A 15,382-nucleotide genomic window follows, 5' to 3' on the forward strand; every position below is an offset into this window, starting at 1 on the left:
TCACAATAGTATTGCTGCTCAACTTAAAGCTCAAGTGTCATGCCTATAAACATTCTAAAATAGATATTGTAATGATAAATACATATAACATTATTCACTTCAACGTCTACACGAAAAAATAAATATGAGCGGGGAGCGCGTCATCCATGCGCAAAGTTACGGAAGTCTCATTCGACATCCAAGTGGTAGCCATATTTATTGTCTGCAACATCTGTTGATGATGTCACACCGGGACATTCGCAGAGGAACAACAGAGATTTGCGTATGTTTCCGACGCCCCTTCTGACACAGAAGCTCTTTTCGAAGAAAGCGTCTCAAAATCGAGTGAAATGGCAATCTTACCATATCATTTCGAACCATATTTTGATGATATGCGATCACTTCTAACTAACAACAGACTCCCCGAAAGTATGTGGCGTACTCAGAAGGACCCATGCCGGGGGGGAAGCTCCTTTCTCCTCCCGCTTGCGGCCAAACCACCTCCGCATCAAGGCCGACGCAGAAGCCTTCGCCGGCGAGCCGACGCGGAAGCCATCCGACTAGCACAGACATATTTAGCACTCCTGTCTTATGTACACAGATCTTTTGTTACATTATGAGAGACATTCCCTCCAACTATTATTTTTTTTAAATAGCTTTATACACACCTACCTGTCATTTGGAACCCACGAAGCTCTCGTCCTTTGCACCCGTGCAATCCATTTTTCACGACGAACCGGCTCTTTTTGAAAAGTATGAAGAGCGGATCCATCCTCCTGAGTGTTCGAGGAATACAACGAGCCGGCATATTTGGCTAACACAAAGGAACTAAGAGCTACCTTCCCACAGGTAAAACTAATAGAAACAAACGAGTCCACTTGAGGGCGGTCCTGCCACGTACGCACACCACTTCCTGCTTGTTGTTGAAAACAAATCCCTCGAGAGGATTTCATGGTGGGAGTTACAAAAAGCCATATACGTCAAAATCCCGTTTTATAGTGAAAAAAAACTGATGGGTCCATTCCGGTTGCCTTTTTTCCCCATGAATAACATACTAAAAATCAAGCATTTCATGACAGTGGACCTTTAAGCACTGTAATAGTCGCAGCTTTTGCTTTGAAATTTTTGAAGCCATCCCTTTCAGTGCGGCTCCGACGCTCGCTCAGCGTTTCTAGCAGTACAAATAATTGAGCTTCCCACCAATATTTCAAACCATCGATCGCTAGCTGTAAAAGTCCACATTGTGACAAAGGGCAATCTTGGGGGTGTCACAAACCAGTGAATGTAGGAATAAAAGATGTGTGTGTGTTGTACAGTGAATGTACTCGCACAAAGAGTCAGGTTGGAAAGGTGACCCTGACCAACTGTGTGTGAAATGGTAGAGAGAAACTGCTGCTGCTGCTGCTGAGTATAATGAATCGACATTCACCAGCACATTATGCAAGCACCTTAATATGGCTGCCAAATCCCACGCCACCGCTTAAGTATAACAAAGAATATGCGCTGAAAAACAAAATCAGCTTCAACGCAGGCAGCTCAGCGCTGTTTGCGTCTCTTATTTTAAATTAGAATGACCTTTTTCCGTGAGGCGTAAGCAGTGCAGACTCATCTCCTCACGGGCGGCGTGACGTCCGGATTTCCTCGCATTTTTCAAAATAATGCTGTGCTCACTGTCAATATGGTGTACTCTGAGGTTGCGCCAGCAGGCAAAAGTGAGCTTTAGTCCAGATGGAGTGTGGACACGAGCCAGCAAGCGTTAATCACTTTTCCATCACGATTCCTCTTGCAATTAAATTGGATATTTTTTTTATTCCATGCCCCCTGCACTGTCCAACCTTTTTCAGCTGCGTCTTACTCCATAATGAAATACTAATGTCTCCGCTTGACCTTTTGATGTCACTCTAAAACTGCAGCCTTCATTCACGACTCTAATTACCCATTTGTGTGGATGTTTGTGGACAGTAACCAGGCCAGGGAGAATTTTTGGAACTAGGAGGCACATTAAATGTGCTCTCCGACCTACATTGCAACGCACGTGAAGCTTGAAATAAATAAGGTGTGTCATACACTTAAAACGATTAGAAATGAGCTCATTAGAGGGACAGCCAAAGTTGGATGTTTTGGAGACAAGGTGAGAGAGAGCAGACTTGGATGGTTTGGACATGTCCAGAGGCGAGAGAGTGAGTATATTGATAGAAGGGTGCTGAGAATGGAGCTGCCAGGCAAAAGGGCGAGAGGAAGACCAAAGAAAAGGTTGATGGATGTTGTGAGGGAGGACATGAGGACAGTGGGTGTGAGAGAGGAAGGTGCACGAGATAGGCTTACATGGAAAAAGATGACACGCTGTGGCGACCCCTAACGGGACAAACTGAAAGGAAAAGAAGAAGAACAAGAAGACACTTAAAACATGGCCGCATTTCTGCCTATATTTTAACACAATTGTAATATTTTTAGGACTCCAGCGTCGTCGTCTGATTCCCGCACTGACCTTGGACTCGTCGTCGTCTCCCCACCGCTCCTCCAAACAGGCCGCAACGTCCTCTTCTTCCTCCTCCTCCAGCCCAGGTGCATGCTGGGTGGACGGACCTCTGGGGCCGCCCGCCTCCGCAACCCTGCGAGGTCCGGCGGCCACCGGGGAGGCCTTTGAGATCAAAGTGTACGAGATTGACGACGTCGAGCGCCTGCAGAAGAGGAGGGACAAGGCCTGTCACAAGGTGAGCATTTTCTTGACTTACAATCCGTTTCACTTCTTCATACAAATCCATATTAGAATTAGTGGCAGATCTCCTTATGTATGAGAGGTCGTATTTTCATCTGTTGAAGCCATTGAGTTGTTGATTTCCTTCTGTGCTTTGGGTCATTGTCCTCTTGCATCAGCAGTCTTCTGTTAAGCTTAAACGACCTGACAGATGGTCTTGAGTTGTCTTGTAAAATGTCTTGAGAAATCTGTCCAAGTCACCGAGGAGGCAAAGGAATCCCAATCCATGGTGCCCCTTGTACCAAACTGTACTTCACAATTGGGCCCTTCCCCTTAACCCACCATTTTGGAAGCCCTAGAAATTGAGCAGACACATCAACACAGCCTGCTGCCTCCAAAAAACTAATTCCAAAATGCCATCTTGTGTCCAATGAATATTACTATTTTCAACTGCGTTTTACTTAAATTTGTGTATAAAATTTCTACAGGTGACTTGTATGGCCTTCCACGTGACAGGGTGCATACATTTCTATATTTCATCTTTATCTACTCTAGAAATGCAATTTCATAGAAGGAACATGTTTTTGGCAAACTGTTAGCTGATAAATAACACGAACAACAGCCGTCAAAAATTAAACATTTGTAAACAAGCCCAAAGAAGAAAATATCTTAATCAGAATACAAAAGAACTTTGTCACGATCACAGGAAAAAGAATTACCAGTTAAGCCTCGTTCTCATGTACGCACAAAACCGAGGTCTCAGATGAAGAGGGAAGGCTAAGGGGTAGAACTCCGATTGGCCCAAGGTTTTCTTGGTGGTGCGCTGTGCCTGATTTCTTCTCCACGCATTGTGGTCCTTTCCAAAAACTCAACTTGGGCCCTGACGTTATCCATCTATAGGCAGTCTGTGTAATGTGCACTGATGAACATCAAGGGCTCCATTTTTGTAGACAGCTGCGGTGGAGCACAAAAAATTGGATCGGGACTTTTCATGCAAGGCCAAGACTCGCTGCGCATGCTTGCTATTTTGGCAGACCAGTCTCCGATATAGAGGGCGTTTCCTTGGCGATGTGCCTGGCGAAGTGACAACTTATGCTAGCTAAGGCAAAGTAAATATATTTGGATGCACAGTACTACCTCGGTTCTCGACCACAATCCGTTCCAGGAGGTGGTCCAAGAACCGATTTGTTTGAAAACCGAATCCATATTTCCCACGTCTGCGTACAGAGGCGTCGTTACACATAATAACAATGCGCGTCATGGATTAGCTAATCGGTCCGCGCGCATTATGTTATTTTCAGGTTTGTCGCGGACGTTTGAGAACCAATTTTCGTTCGAAAACAGAAGCGAAAAAAAATCGCGAAATTTTCGTTCGAAAACCGATTTGTTCGAGAACGGAGACGTTCGAGAACTGAGTATTCACTGTATTTGATTGGAGCGCAAGCAGACAGATATTGAGTTATGGACCAACTCACCGTTGGTTTTTCCTTCATTTTAAAAACAGCCCCATATTATTACCGTAATACTCAAGATTTTCAAGTGTAGTCATGAGGAGAAATCCGATTAATTAGACATGCCAGCCTACTCGCAGCTAAATCTCATTTTCTTTATGATGGGAATGGTGGAAGCCACTAGAACAGCGCATTTAAAGGGAATGAAAGGAGCCGCTTAGATTGACAGTGACGGACGTAGATAGTAGACACTCTAATGGTTGCGCAGGCTTCTGACTCTAAGATCCACCGGCCCCCTCGTCTTTTGGAGATACTTTTGTGACCCAGTCCAGCTTCATGCAAGTTAATATCATCTTCATTAGTGGAACTGTGAGAACTCCTTTGGTCTCCCCACCGCTTATATCGGCTAATGTTACTTGAGAAAAGGAAATTACTTACCTGGTTTTTTGTTTTTAAAAAGCTTGGCAGCTTTAACCAACAGCTCACCACGTTCATTACACTCAAGTTGGCAGACTCCTTGACTCTGATTAGCTCTTGGAGACGTCATGAGCAAATGGGTTCATATACCACTTTCCAATGCACGGTTAATATTTACGTGGTGTCCAATGTTTTTCATTTATTTTTGTGGGATTATGATTGCTCAGCCACAACACTTTTATCAGAAGAATAACCACCATACAATTCGGTAAGTAGTATGTGAAAGATGACTTAGAGGGGGGGGGGGGTGGCTTTGGTAATTATTGAGAAATTAATCACATCATATCAAATTAACGGTTTGGAAATATAATTTTCAAGCAAATCTCACACAGTGGACGGCAAATGCAATTTATGGTTCAGGGTTCGGGTGCCACAGAGTCTAGTGGGAAATGATGTTTGACAAAAAGCCAAGCATGAAATAAGATTCCTCTGTACGTGTCTTCAGAGAAATACTTGACTTCCTGCTGCTCTTGTGTGGCTGCTCAATGTGCACCAGCAGCCAGCAGGGCTCATGGCGGAGGGGTGGGGGTGGGGGGGGTAGTCTGTGAAGTGGTGGTCATTGTGTGAGAATACTGGAAAAGCTGCACCAGTCTCCCAAATAAAACTTGCACTTACTTCCGTGTGTGTGTGTCAGGGGACGGTGCACGTCAGCGGCAAACTTCGCCTGCTGGAGCACCGTCAGCAGCGCATCAGCGAGGTCCGAGCCAAGTATCAGTGTTTGAAGAAAGAGTTGGAACAGACCAAACAGCACCTGATGCTGGAACCCCACACGTGGACTGCAGAGTGTAAGTGAAACATTTACAATAACGCAATTGGTGTTTCTCTGTAAATGCTTATAGTATAAAGAGAATGCAAACCAAGCTGACAGAAAGGGTAGCGAGCAATTGCTATTCAGAGGAGTCTTAAAGAATGAGGAGGAATAAAAGTTGGGATGGTGGAAAACAAGGGAGAGAGAGAAAAACAAATTGATTCTGCTAACAGGGCCAGTTAAAATAAAACTTACTGGTGAATATCACTGAGACATGCCAGTAACAGAACAGCAACATGCTAGCACAGCTCTAACAGTGCCGGTAAAAGTCACTTCCCCGGCACATATATTCCACTGGTCTCATCCTCACCCAGTACATTTGTAAAGGAAATACCATTTGGTACATACATACGCCGCAGCTGTGGAAAAGCTGCAAGTGCCCACATTGAAACACAAGATATTTACAAAGAAAGATGTTACACAGAAAGAGTTTAACGCTAGCGCAGCACTATAGCTACCGTGGCACTGTCAGGGCCGGTTAAAAAAAAATATATATATACCGGTAAAAATCACTGAGACACGCCAGTAACACAGCAGCAACACGCTAGTACAGTGGTAACGCAAGTGCAGCACTACTAACATGGCCGGTAAAAGTCACTTCCTTGGGACATATATTCCAGTCTCACTCTTACCTTTTCTGCTCGTGTGTCCCCTTGCGGCCATAAAAAAAATGCACTAATTAGCCGCATCACCGCATAAACTGCATGGTTGAAAGCGTGTGAAAAAAGTCATGGCTTTTAGGCCAGAAATTACGGTAGTAGTATTGATATACTGTACTTTCTTTGTTTTGTGATGAAAATCGTCACTGAGTTCCATTTTATATTTAATGCCTCGGAATATCTTTTGTACCCTGCTTTTGACTGATCGCTTTGAAAAATGCCAACACTTTGGTATGAAAGCTCACTAGGGACCTTCTGCTGTAAGATGTGACTCCAAAAATGTCAGAAAAAGTCTACTAAAACATCTGAACTCTATTTAGAGTTAATCAAAGGCAATTTAAAGGGTGACAGGTATGTGGTGACTCCTATTTAACACGAGTTTGAACATGATAGTCACATACTGAGGGGATGTACACTTGTCCAACCACATCTCAGCTAGTTTGTTGTACTTGCCTGGAAAATAATTTTGGGAGTCTACACATTAATGGTGGAAAAAGTTTTGAAATGATTTGTGGAGGTCTCACTTTTATTGTAGCCTTTAAAAAATTAATAACATCACCTCACAAAACCACTGTCTTGAAATATTATCCTGTCAGCATAACCCAACGGTGGTACCGGTATGTGTGTCGTGAAGAACAGACGCATGTTAGTGGTTCCTAGGAGATCGCTTAAATTGCGATGATGAACTTGCTCATCATTAAAGTTGATTAACAGCATCAGCATCCTCGCCAGCTAATCTCACGGGTGACAACTCAATGGAGAAGCTTGATTAGTTACTGTGGCGAGAGAAGCGGGATGAATGCGTCTCGACATGACTTCGCTGGGGGGAGGGGGAAGGGGTGTTCATTGTGGGAGCAGCATCGTCAGGGCTCACAAACTGCATGCGCCGTTTTTCCTCGGGTGAAGGAGGATGGGAATGCGAGGCGTGATCGGACTCAGCCAGAAGATTCTCAGTGTGAGCTCATAAAAAAGGACATTTCAGCAGGGTTAAAGTGGATAAAAGCCTCATTACAAAGATTAAGTAGTGAGAAAAAAACATAAGCAGTGGCCTCCGGTGATCGCGTCACTGCAAGTCAATACAAAGTAGCACTTTAGCCTTCAATAAAACGCTCATTGACGATCACTGATTGGTTCGTTGTGCATGGAAATCCTGCAAATGATCTGACACTCATTCGATGCAAACGTAATTAAACACCCATGTGACATTTTCGAGTTAGCTGATAAAGGAGTTCAAAATCACTCGATGGCACACCAAATAGCTGTCGGAAGAAAGAAAGATATTCATCCCCTCAGGAACATTTTCGGATTCGACACTAAGTCTAAGTACTAAGACTTGAAGTTAGAAGTTTCATCTTCATATATATATTCATATATATATATACATATATATATATATATCTTCTCCTTTCGGCTTGTCCCGTTAGGGGTCGCCACAGCGTGTCATCATTTTACATCTTAGCCTATCTCGTGCATCTTCCTCTCTAACACCCACTGTCCTCATGTCCTCCATCACAACATTGATCAATGTTTTCTTTGGTCTTCCTCTCGCTCTTTTGCCTGGCAGCTCCATCCTCAGCCCCCTTCTACCAAAATACTCACTCTCTCTCCTCTGAACACGTCCAAACCATCGAAGTCTGCTGTCTTGAACCTTCTCTCCAAAACATCCAACTTTGGCTGTCCCTCTAATGAGCTCATTTCTAATCCTATCCAACCTGGTCACTCCAAGCGAGAACCTCAAAATCTTCATTTCTGCTACCTCATGTTCTGCTTTCTGTTGTCTCTTCAGGGCCACAGTCTTTTATCCGTACATCATGGCTGCCCTCACCGCTGTTTTATAGACTTTGCCCTTCATCCTAGCTGAGACTCTTCTGTCGCATAGAACACCATACACCTTCTGCCAACTGCTCCACCCCACTTGGACCCGTTTCTTCACTTCCTTGCCACACTCTCCATTGCTCTGTATTGTTGACCCCAAGTATTTGAAGTCATCCACCCTCGCTATCTCTTCTCCCTGTAGCCTCACTCTTCCCCCTCCGCCCTTCTCATTCACGCACATATACTCGGTTTTACTTTGGCTAATCCTCACTCCTCTCCTTTCCAGTGCATGCCTCCATCTTTCTAAATGTTCCTCCGCCTGCTCCCTGCTTTCACTGCAGATCACAATTATCATCTGCGAACATCATAGTTCAAGGGGATTCCAGTCTAACCTCCTGAACAGGAAGGGGCTCAGCGCAGAACCCTGATGCAGTCCCACCTCCACCTTAAATTCTTCAGAGACACCTATGGCACACCTCACCACTGTTCTGCTGCCCTCATACATGTCCTGTACTATTGTAACATATTTCTCCGCCACACCAGACTTCTGCATGTAGTACCACAGTTCCATTTCAATGTATTTGTTTTTTTATATAAAGTATTTTCATGTAAATTCTGACTTTAATGGTGGAATCCAACTCAAGTCAAAATTTGAGTTAAGTTGCTACTGTAGGAACGGATCTGAGTCGTAGACCGAGGACTCCCTGTATATCCTTCGCTTGTGACAAATACGATTGAGAACTTCGAATGACCAGATTCCAGGCTTCTCGGCAGAAAAGCTCAGCAATATGTGAACATTTTTAATTCATATTTAACTTTTATTGAGGCACCATACAGAAAATATTACATCCCAAATCCTACAAAAAGTTGCTTTTAGCAAAATATGTCCCCTTTCAAATTTGGATGCTGTCTCAATGGAGTTTTGTGGCATACATTGAAGTCACCCTATTGAGGTCCAACTCAATTAAAGATGCATACTGTATATCTCGAAGAAGTTATACTATCGGACAGTTGACCAACTGACCAATTTTTTGATATTTTGAATAGTCGACTTGAACTACCTTTTATCACGTTACCTTTAAAACTGCAGCCTGACGACATTTTCTCTTCTCATCTGGTCCAGTCGAGCTGCAGCAGGTCTACGAGGCGGATTCGCTGGAGTATTTGGAAGCTCTGGAGACGGTGACAGACAAACTGGAGAACAGAGTGAACTTCTGCAAGGCTCACCTCATGATGATCACCTGCTTCGATGTGTCGTCCAGGCATCGGTAGACAGGCTGCCCGTCAGTATCGAAACTGCTCCCAAATTAAATGCGTCCCGTCTGGGATACTCAAACGACTTCTCGTGATGGATTGACCCAATACTTCTCACTTCTTCTCCACTTGTAGGTGACGGACGAATCAATTAGAGATGTACTGAGAAAGTAAGTGGCCATCGGGGAGAGGCTGTCTGTCCATATGGAAGGATTTGAAAAAGCTGTTTCCGAGGAAGCTTATAAACAACTTTACTGGTGCCGCTGAAACCATACTGCCGTGTTTTTTTGTTTTTTAATAGCATCTTCTATACGGCTCCACGAGAAGTACAAAACGAGAATTTGGGGCTCACAGCATTTCCAGTTGTGAAGTTTCAGAGCGAAAGTTAGAGTGAGAAGGACAAACATCACGGGGGGAAAAGTGCCTTGTTCAAATGTCAACAATACCAAGAGGAATTATGGTATCGCCTCGACATTGTCAACATATATGACGGTGCTAGCATAGTAAAACATACAAATGATGAGTGTCTTTGATAGAGTCGTTGAAATGTGATGTACAACTGTGGATCGTCGTTCCCTTATATGGTGAAACATCCTGATGTGCAGGGCTCGAGTGAGCGTTAACATTCATCCAGTTGGGGGTGTGTAATATTCTTTATGAATCCATTTTCTATGGTGGACGGATGGTCAACATTGCTGGGTACTTATGGAGAAACAACGATTTATACCCACATTCACACCAATGGAAAATTCGTTTTTCAATCGACCAGACGTACATTACAGGATGTTTTTGTTGTATTTTTCACAAGGAATGCGCAGAACGCTATTACCAATTACCGTTACATTCAATAAGTGAGCAGATCTGTGCCCCATCAAACTGTTCGCGGTGTAAAACAAAAAGTAGTACAGTGGTGCCTTGAGATACGAGTTTAGTTCGTTCCATGACCATGTTCGAAACTCAAAACACACTTTGCCCAATGAAATGGGTGGAAATCTCATTAATCTGTTCCACCCAACCCCGAAAAAGTGTTTTTTTTTTAAATAAGGAAAATAGCACTTTATAATGTATAGAACAAAATTAAGTAGAATATAAAGGAATAAATTTCTGTATCATAGTTAAATCACTGTGGCCCCATGGGCTCAACAATCCCTGTTGTGCGTGACAAGAGATTTACTTAACTACTGTACATCACTCAGTAGTCTGCAGTCATATTAGTCATTTTTTCCAGATGATAAATATCCCAGAGAGTATGATTATATTGTCTGTCTACTTGTGTTGCTACACTATTTATATTAAAATATTCGCCGATCAAAGGGTTATACGCCACTACATTATCTGTATGTTTTTAGCCCATGTGTGGCATTTTCTATCGTTAGAATTAGGTTAGCGGGGGCGCTTCCTAAAGCAAAGTTGTTTGGTCTTTTCAAATACATGACGTGTAATTCTCTGTTTTGTTTAGTAAGACAGATAACTTTCACTGGGAGTGGCAAACTGAAGATTTTTTCTGAAGATTTGTTTCACTATCTGCCAGATTGCTGCTTGTTGTGCTAAAGTAAAAGTCACTGTTGTCTCAAGGCATCACTTCTTTTGTGTATGAGGCAGCACATCACCCATAAAACAGCAAGGCTATTAAAAAAAAAAAAAAAAAAAGACAGACTCCTCTCATCTATTTTGAGCCATCCCGTCAAGCTCAAGTGATAACTCGAACCTCGCTCATACAGGATGTTTATTATATGTTCAGGACACTGGTGAAGAGACTTACATTTTTTGATTCAAGAAAAGAAAAAAAAAGCTAAAAGTACAAATGTAATCAGGTTATTTATAAAACCTCAAAAGGGACCAATAATGCAATGCAATTTAAGTCAGCACGCGATGATTAAAGCGATAAAAAGGAAAAAAAAAAGGTTTTTGTGGGGAGGGCGGGGTGGGGTTTAAGCTTGTTTTTGTATTCCAATTTTCCTATGCTGCTCACTGATGTCGTACGGATGTGATGATGTTTCAATGTTCACGAAGCAGTGAGACAAGCCGGAATGTGTCTGTCTTTCTGCTCGGTGCATCCATCGGTTTGACACTTGTCTGTGTTTTGTATCCGTGTTGGTCAGCTCTACTTGTAAAGAAACTCAATGACTTGTTCATGTGTGTGTTTTATAACAATTGAAGGCAATGGGACCATGGAGACGATAGCTACATTCCGCATGACCTGGGCGATATGAAACGTTGTCACAGTTAATCTAGGTGATGGTTTTTCCCAACATTATTTGTTGGATGTTCAACACATCAGCGAATCAAGCCTTCCCGCAGATCATTTTCACAATTGGAGAACGTCTCGGAGGCTTTCAATTGGATGAAGCCCATTTCACGGCTTATTGGTTCGTCATTAGTATTGGTATCGATTTGTCATGGAAAATATATAAGTATTACATTTCTAAAATGTTATGATATAGTCTAGAAAATATAATAGGAAGGAATTACAGCCAGGAAAAGCCAAAGGGTTTAGCAGTCTGATCATGGCTGTGAATGCAAATAAATATTCTGATTGGGGGGGGGGATTTATGCCAATGAAAGAGGACTGAAGTTAAGAGGAAAAAGATGAAATGACAAGCAGTAATCTCTGCTGGGTTCCATGTCTTTTACATATTTTATATCTTTCTGTATGGTGCTTGGAATGTTTATGCTCTAAATGTTTGTACAAATCTAAATTATGAAAAAAAAGAGTCAGTTTGTGTCTGAAATAACCTTTAAAACGAACAAAAAAAAAACTTTAACGTCACTATTGAAGCTTCGGTAGTTAACTCCGCTCCTTCCTCCTGAGCGATTTTGTTTCTAAGTGTTCAACGTACGCCAAATCGGAGGAGATAACGTGACGGTCGCGGTAAATATACTGGGTGAGGTTTGGACCTTTTCATGGCTGGCTGACTCGGTCAAAAGTCATTTATCTGCACACCCCGAGGCAGGCGGGAGCTCATCTCCTGGGAACATAGCGGGAAAAACTCAAGTATGTTTGATAAACTGTCATTGTGGTGTGTTTATACGGAGGGTGCAAAATCACAACCTTTGCTATTTTCTTTCTCATAGTGATTCAATGTCTATTTATTTTAGCTATTAATGTGTATTTATTTAAGCCTTACGACGTTTCAAGGTTACTATGCATTTCAAAGTAAAAAAAAAAAAAAAAAAAAAGATAACTGTATATACTTTACCAAACACCAATATACTAAATATAATGATACGTTTCATAATGATTTAGCTGGAACTGACAAGAAATAGACAACCAACGTAAGAGGTATTAGAAAAATGGTATCCCCAATAATGTATTAAATAGCTATTAAAAGCATTTTGGCAACATTTTCCATGATAAAAATAAGTTTGATTTGGCTAGAAACCATCGGGATGGTTAAAAGCATCATCACTAACAACAGAAAGGGAAAATGTCAATGCAAATTTGAGCCAGATGATACCAGTTAAATGCATTTTAAAATATGTCCAGGTATGCAGAATTGAGAGTCCAACTGTATATACTGTACACATTTATATACTAGAATTCCTTTTGGCCATATTGAGGATTGAAGACTAAAATGAAAAAGTGGAAAATGCTTCAAAGAAATGTTAGTACATGTAACAGTACGAACCACATTGTAGTGCGCTTTGGGAATGCTGATGTTCAAGATGGTTAATGGCCAAATCTCTGTATGACGTTAGAGGATGTCAGATTTCAGAACTATTGATTTGTAAATCATGATGCTGTTACATTAAAAAAGAAAAAAAGTTAACCTACATCTCAGATTATTTGTACAAGTCTGTTTTTTTTTTTTTTTAAATCATTATTTTGTTTGTTTTTTCAGTTAAGTGCCAATCCGCGAAACAGCGAGCTCAGTGTGAAAAACTCACAAGTACGTCAAGTGTGATATTCTCCGTGCATGATTCGAGGCTGGGCCTGTCTTTTGACAGTGTGCTGGTAGAACAACAACATGGTCGAATGTAAATAAAGGAATGTATTCAATAAATCTGACGTGCATTCGATTTTTTGCAATACAATCTCCCAATCAATTTATAATGTTGAATAATATTGGGCATCAAATTATAATAAATGCATGTATATATATATATATATATATATATATATATACCAGATCCTCTAGAACAGTGAGTACGTGTACCACAAGTTGTATGCAGGATCCCCCTAGTGAGTGGGTGGGCTAACTTTTTGGTTCAGGGGCCTCATGGATGTTGAAAACTTGACAGTCAGGCCAAGTCACAAGCAGATAATTAAATATTTAAAAAAAAAAAATAAAGGGGTAAAATAAAGTAGTGTTAATGCTTAGGTTTACATATAATGGGAACTCAAGTATTTTGTTCCCCCTTTTTTTTTTTTTTTTACCCGTGCATCAAATTTTGGTGTCAGTTTTGTTGTGGCAATTCTCAGAACAGCAGAAGCCAACTGGCAGGAATGTCATTTATCCACTACAAAACAACAACAACAGAAAACATGATCTTAAATGTTATTACTTGGTAATGTATGCCACACAAGTTACACTTACATCAACAGAAACCAATAGCTTAAAAAATACTGTTAAAGCAGAAACTTAGTGCAGAATTGTCATGACAACACAGTACAGTAAGTAACTAAACATAAACAAGCACACTATTCCAAATACGTACAATTCTTTAAACTTTAGAGTCCAAAGACTTAACAGGCAGACAGAGAGATGCCAGTTGTACTCCGTGATGGCAACTTCATGTGTGCGCACGTGTATACGAATTGTGGATTTTAATGGGGAAATGTTATCAAGCATGTAAAAGTAAAATCCTTTCATAAGGGCTCTTTCTGCAGAGAAGTGCGATGACCAAGGGGGATTGTGAAAGTAAGTTTAAATCTGGTGGCGAACGGGAGAAGTAAGGCAACAGGCAGTGAAAGTGATGGCAGTAAATCTGATTTAATGTTCTGTGCCGGTTGACGGGGGTGGGGGTTGACGGGTGCTGAAGGAAAGAATCACTGTCGAAAAAGAGACACGATGATAGATGATGGAGTGATGATCCTTTGACTGACTGTCTTTACTAACAGGATTTTGTATTTCATACGCAATGCGTAATCGCAGCTGTTAAAGTACTATGAGAGTTTGAAGGCTTTAATTATTCCCAATAGTGACTGAATACTCTAAGCAGCTGTTGAAAGCTAATCAAGAGGTCACGCGGTTGCACATTTCCATCCTATCAAACTAGTTAAAAAACAATACGGTATGTAATTTTGCTAAATATGTTGAAAGTACTATGAAGCAATTCTCATTAGTAATTGCTGGTACACGCAAGTGTCAAAAAGTAAGGTGATATTGACCTCTTATCAACCACTCTTCCAATTTAGTGAATGAGAAAAAAAGAACAAATTTGACTTTCATACTGTAAAATCTAATCCCTAGTATGGTGTACTATATTTTGAACATATCTCAAAAAAAAAAAAAACATACAAAACCGGAATCAACAATAACAACGGCAAAGCGCCAGTTAGTCATAGCTGCCTATCTTTTTCACGTTCCACAGAGAGAGCACAAGTGTCAGAGAAGGAAAACTTATTGGTAAAAGAAAACACAATGTCACTGTAATCCTCCCATCAGCCTCAAACACACACTTTACCCTCCCAGAGGAAATGCTGTCATCCTTTTAACAAAACGCCAAGCATGCACTTCTGTGTGTGTGTGTTTGGCATTAGCGCATTCCATCAGACACTCTGCAGCCTTAACACACTCTGACAGAATAACCCACAATAACAGGGATTACCATGGGAAGTACGTGTGATGGATATGTGGTGAGGGGAGGATGGAGGTTTTGAGAGACGGCCTTTGACAAACACACACTCACGATGGACTCACTGTAATGGAATCTAGAGATGACGAGACAAGAACCCGACACAGAAACGGATATGAACTGTATTTGTTGTAAAGCCCTCGTGACATCACCTGTTGTTAAGGGTGGGGGTCGGGGGGACTTCTAGTTGCTTACAATAATCACCTAATCCAATTTAATTATTGGTCCATCTCAAATTGACATTCTTCCATCTTGAGCAACAAACCAGCCACCAAATTGTGATCAATACCATGGGTGATCTTGAGGATTTCAAAGGCCTGGTGGGTAGACAAGCAAAGGTTTTTATTTAGTTGTATTAAAAATAACCTCGCTAAACACACTACTTAAAAAAGTTAGGGATGCCGGCCGGGCTTTTGTGTGAAATTTCAGGATGAAGCGAAAA

At 41.5% G+C, this 15,382-nt stretch overlaps 2 protein-coding genes across 11 annotated transcripts in view; one reads left to right on the forward strand and one right to left on the reverse strand.

Annotated features, from left to right (window-relative positions):
- Nucleotides 1-13,235, forward strand: part of kif26ba (kinesin family member 26Ba) — a 109,182-nt gene extending 95,947 nt beyond the window's left edge. For 5 of the 8 annotated variants that reach the window (XM_061814423.1, XM_061814419.1, XM_061814421.1 and 2 more), the window contains exons 26-28: nucleotides 2,434-2,693; nucleotides 5,240-5,390; nucleotides 9,011-13,235. In XM_061814423.1, the coding sequence (XP_061670407.1) occupies nucleotides 2,434-2,693; nucleotides 5,240-5,390; nucleotides 9,011-9,159 (560 nt within the window). In that variant the 3' untranslated portion in view covers nucleotides 9,160-13,235. The remainder of the gene's footprint in view (nucleotides 1-2,433; nucleotides 2,694-5,239; nucleotides 5,391-9,010) is intronic. The other 3 variants (XM_061814417.1, XM_061814424.1, XM_061814418.1) reach the window with 2 other exon arrangements.
- Nucleotides 13,236-13,633: 398 nt separating this feature from the next.
- Nucleotides 13,634-15,382, reverse strand: part of smyd3 (SET and MYND domain containing 3) — a 68,072-nt gene continuing 66,323 nt past the window's right edge. For all 3 annotated transcript variants that reach the window (XM_061814429.1, XM_061814428.1, XM_061814427.1), the window contains one exon: nucleotides 13,634-15,257. In XM_061814429.1, coding sequence (XP_061670413.1) covers nucleotides 15,159-15,257 — 99 coding nt within the window. In that variant the 3' untranslated portion in view covers nucleotides 13,634-15,158. The remainder of the gene's footprint in view (nucleotides 15,258-15,382) is intronic.

Source organism: Syngnathoides biaculeatus, chromosome 3 (genome assembly GCF_019802595.1).
Source record: "Syngnathoides biaculeatus isolate LvHL_M chromosome 3, ASM1980259v1, whole genome shotgun sequence".
NCBI lineage: Eukaryota > Metazoa > Chordata > Actinopteri > Syngnathiformes > Syngnathidae > Syngnathoides > Syngnathoides biaculeatus.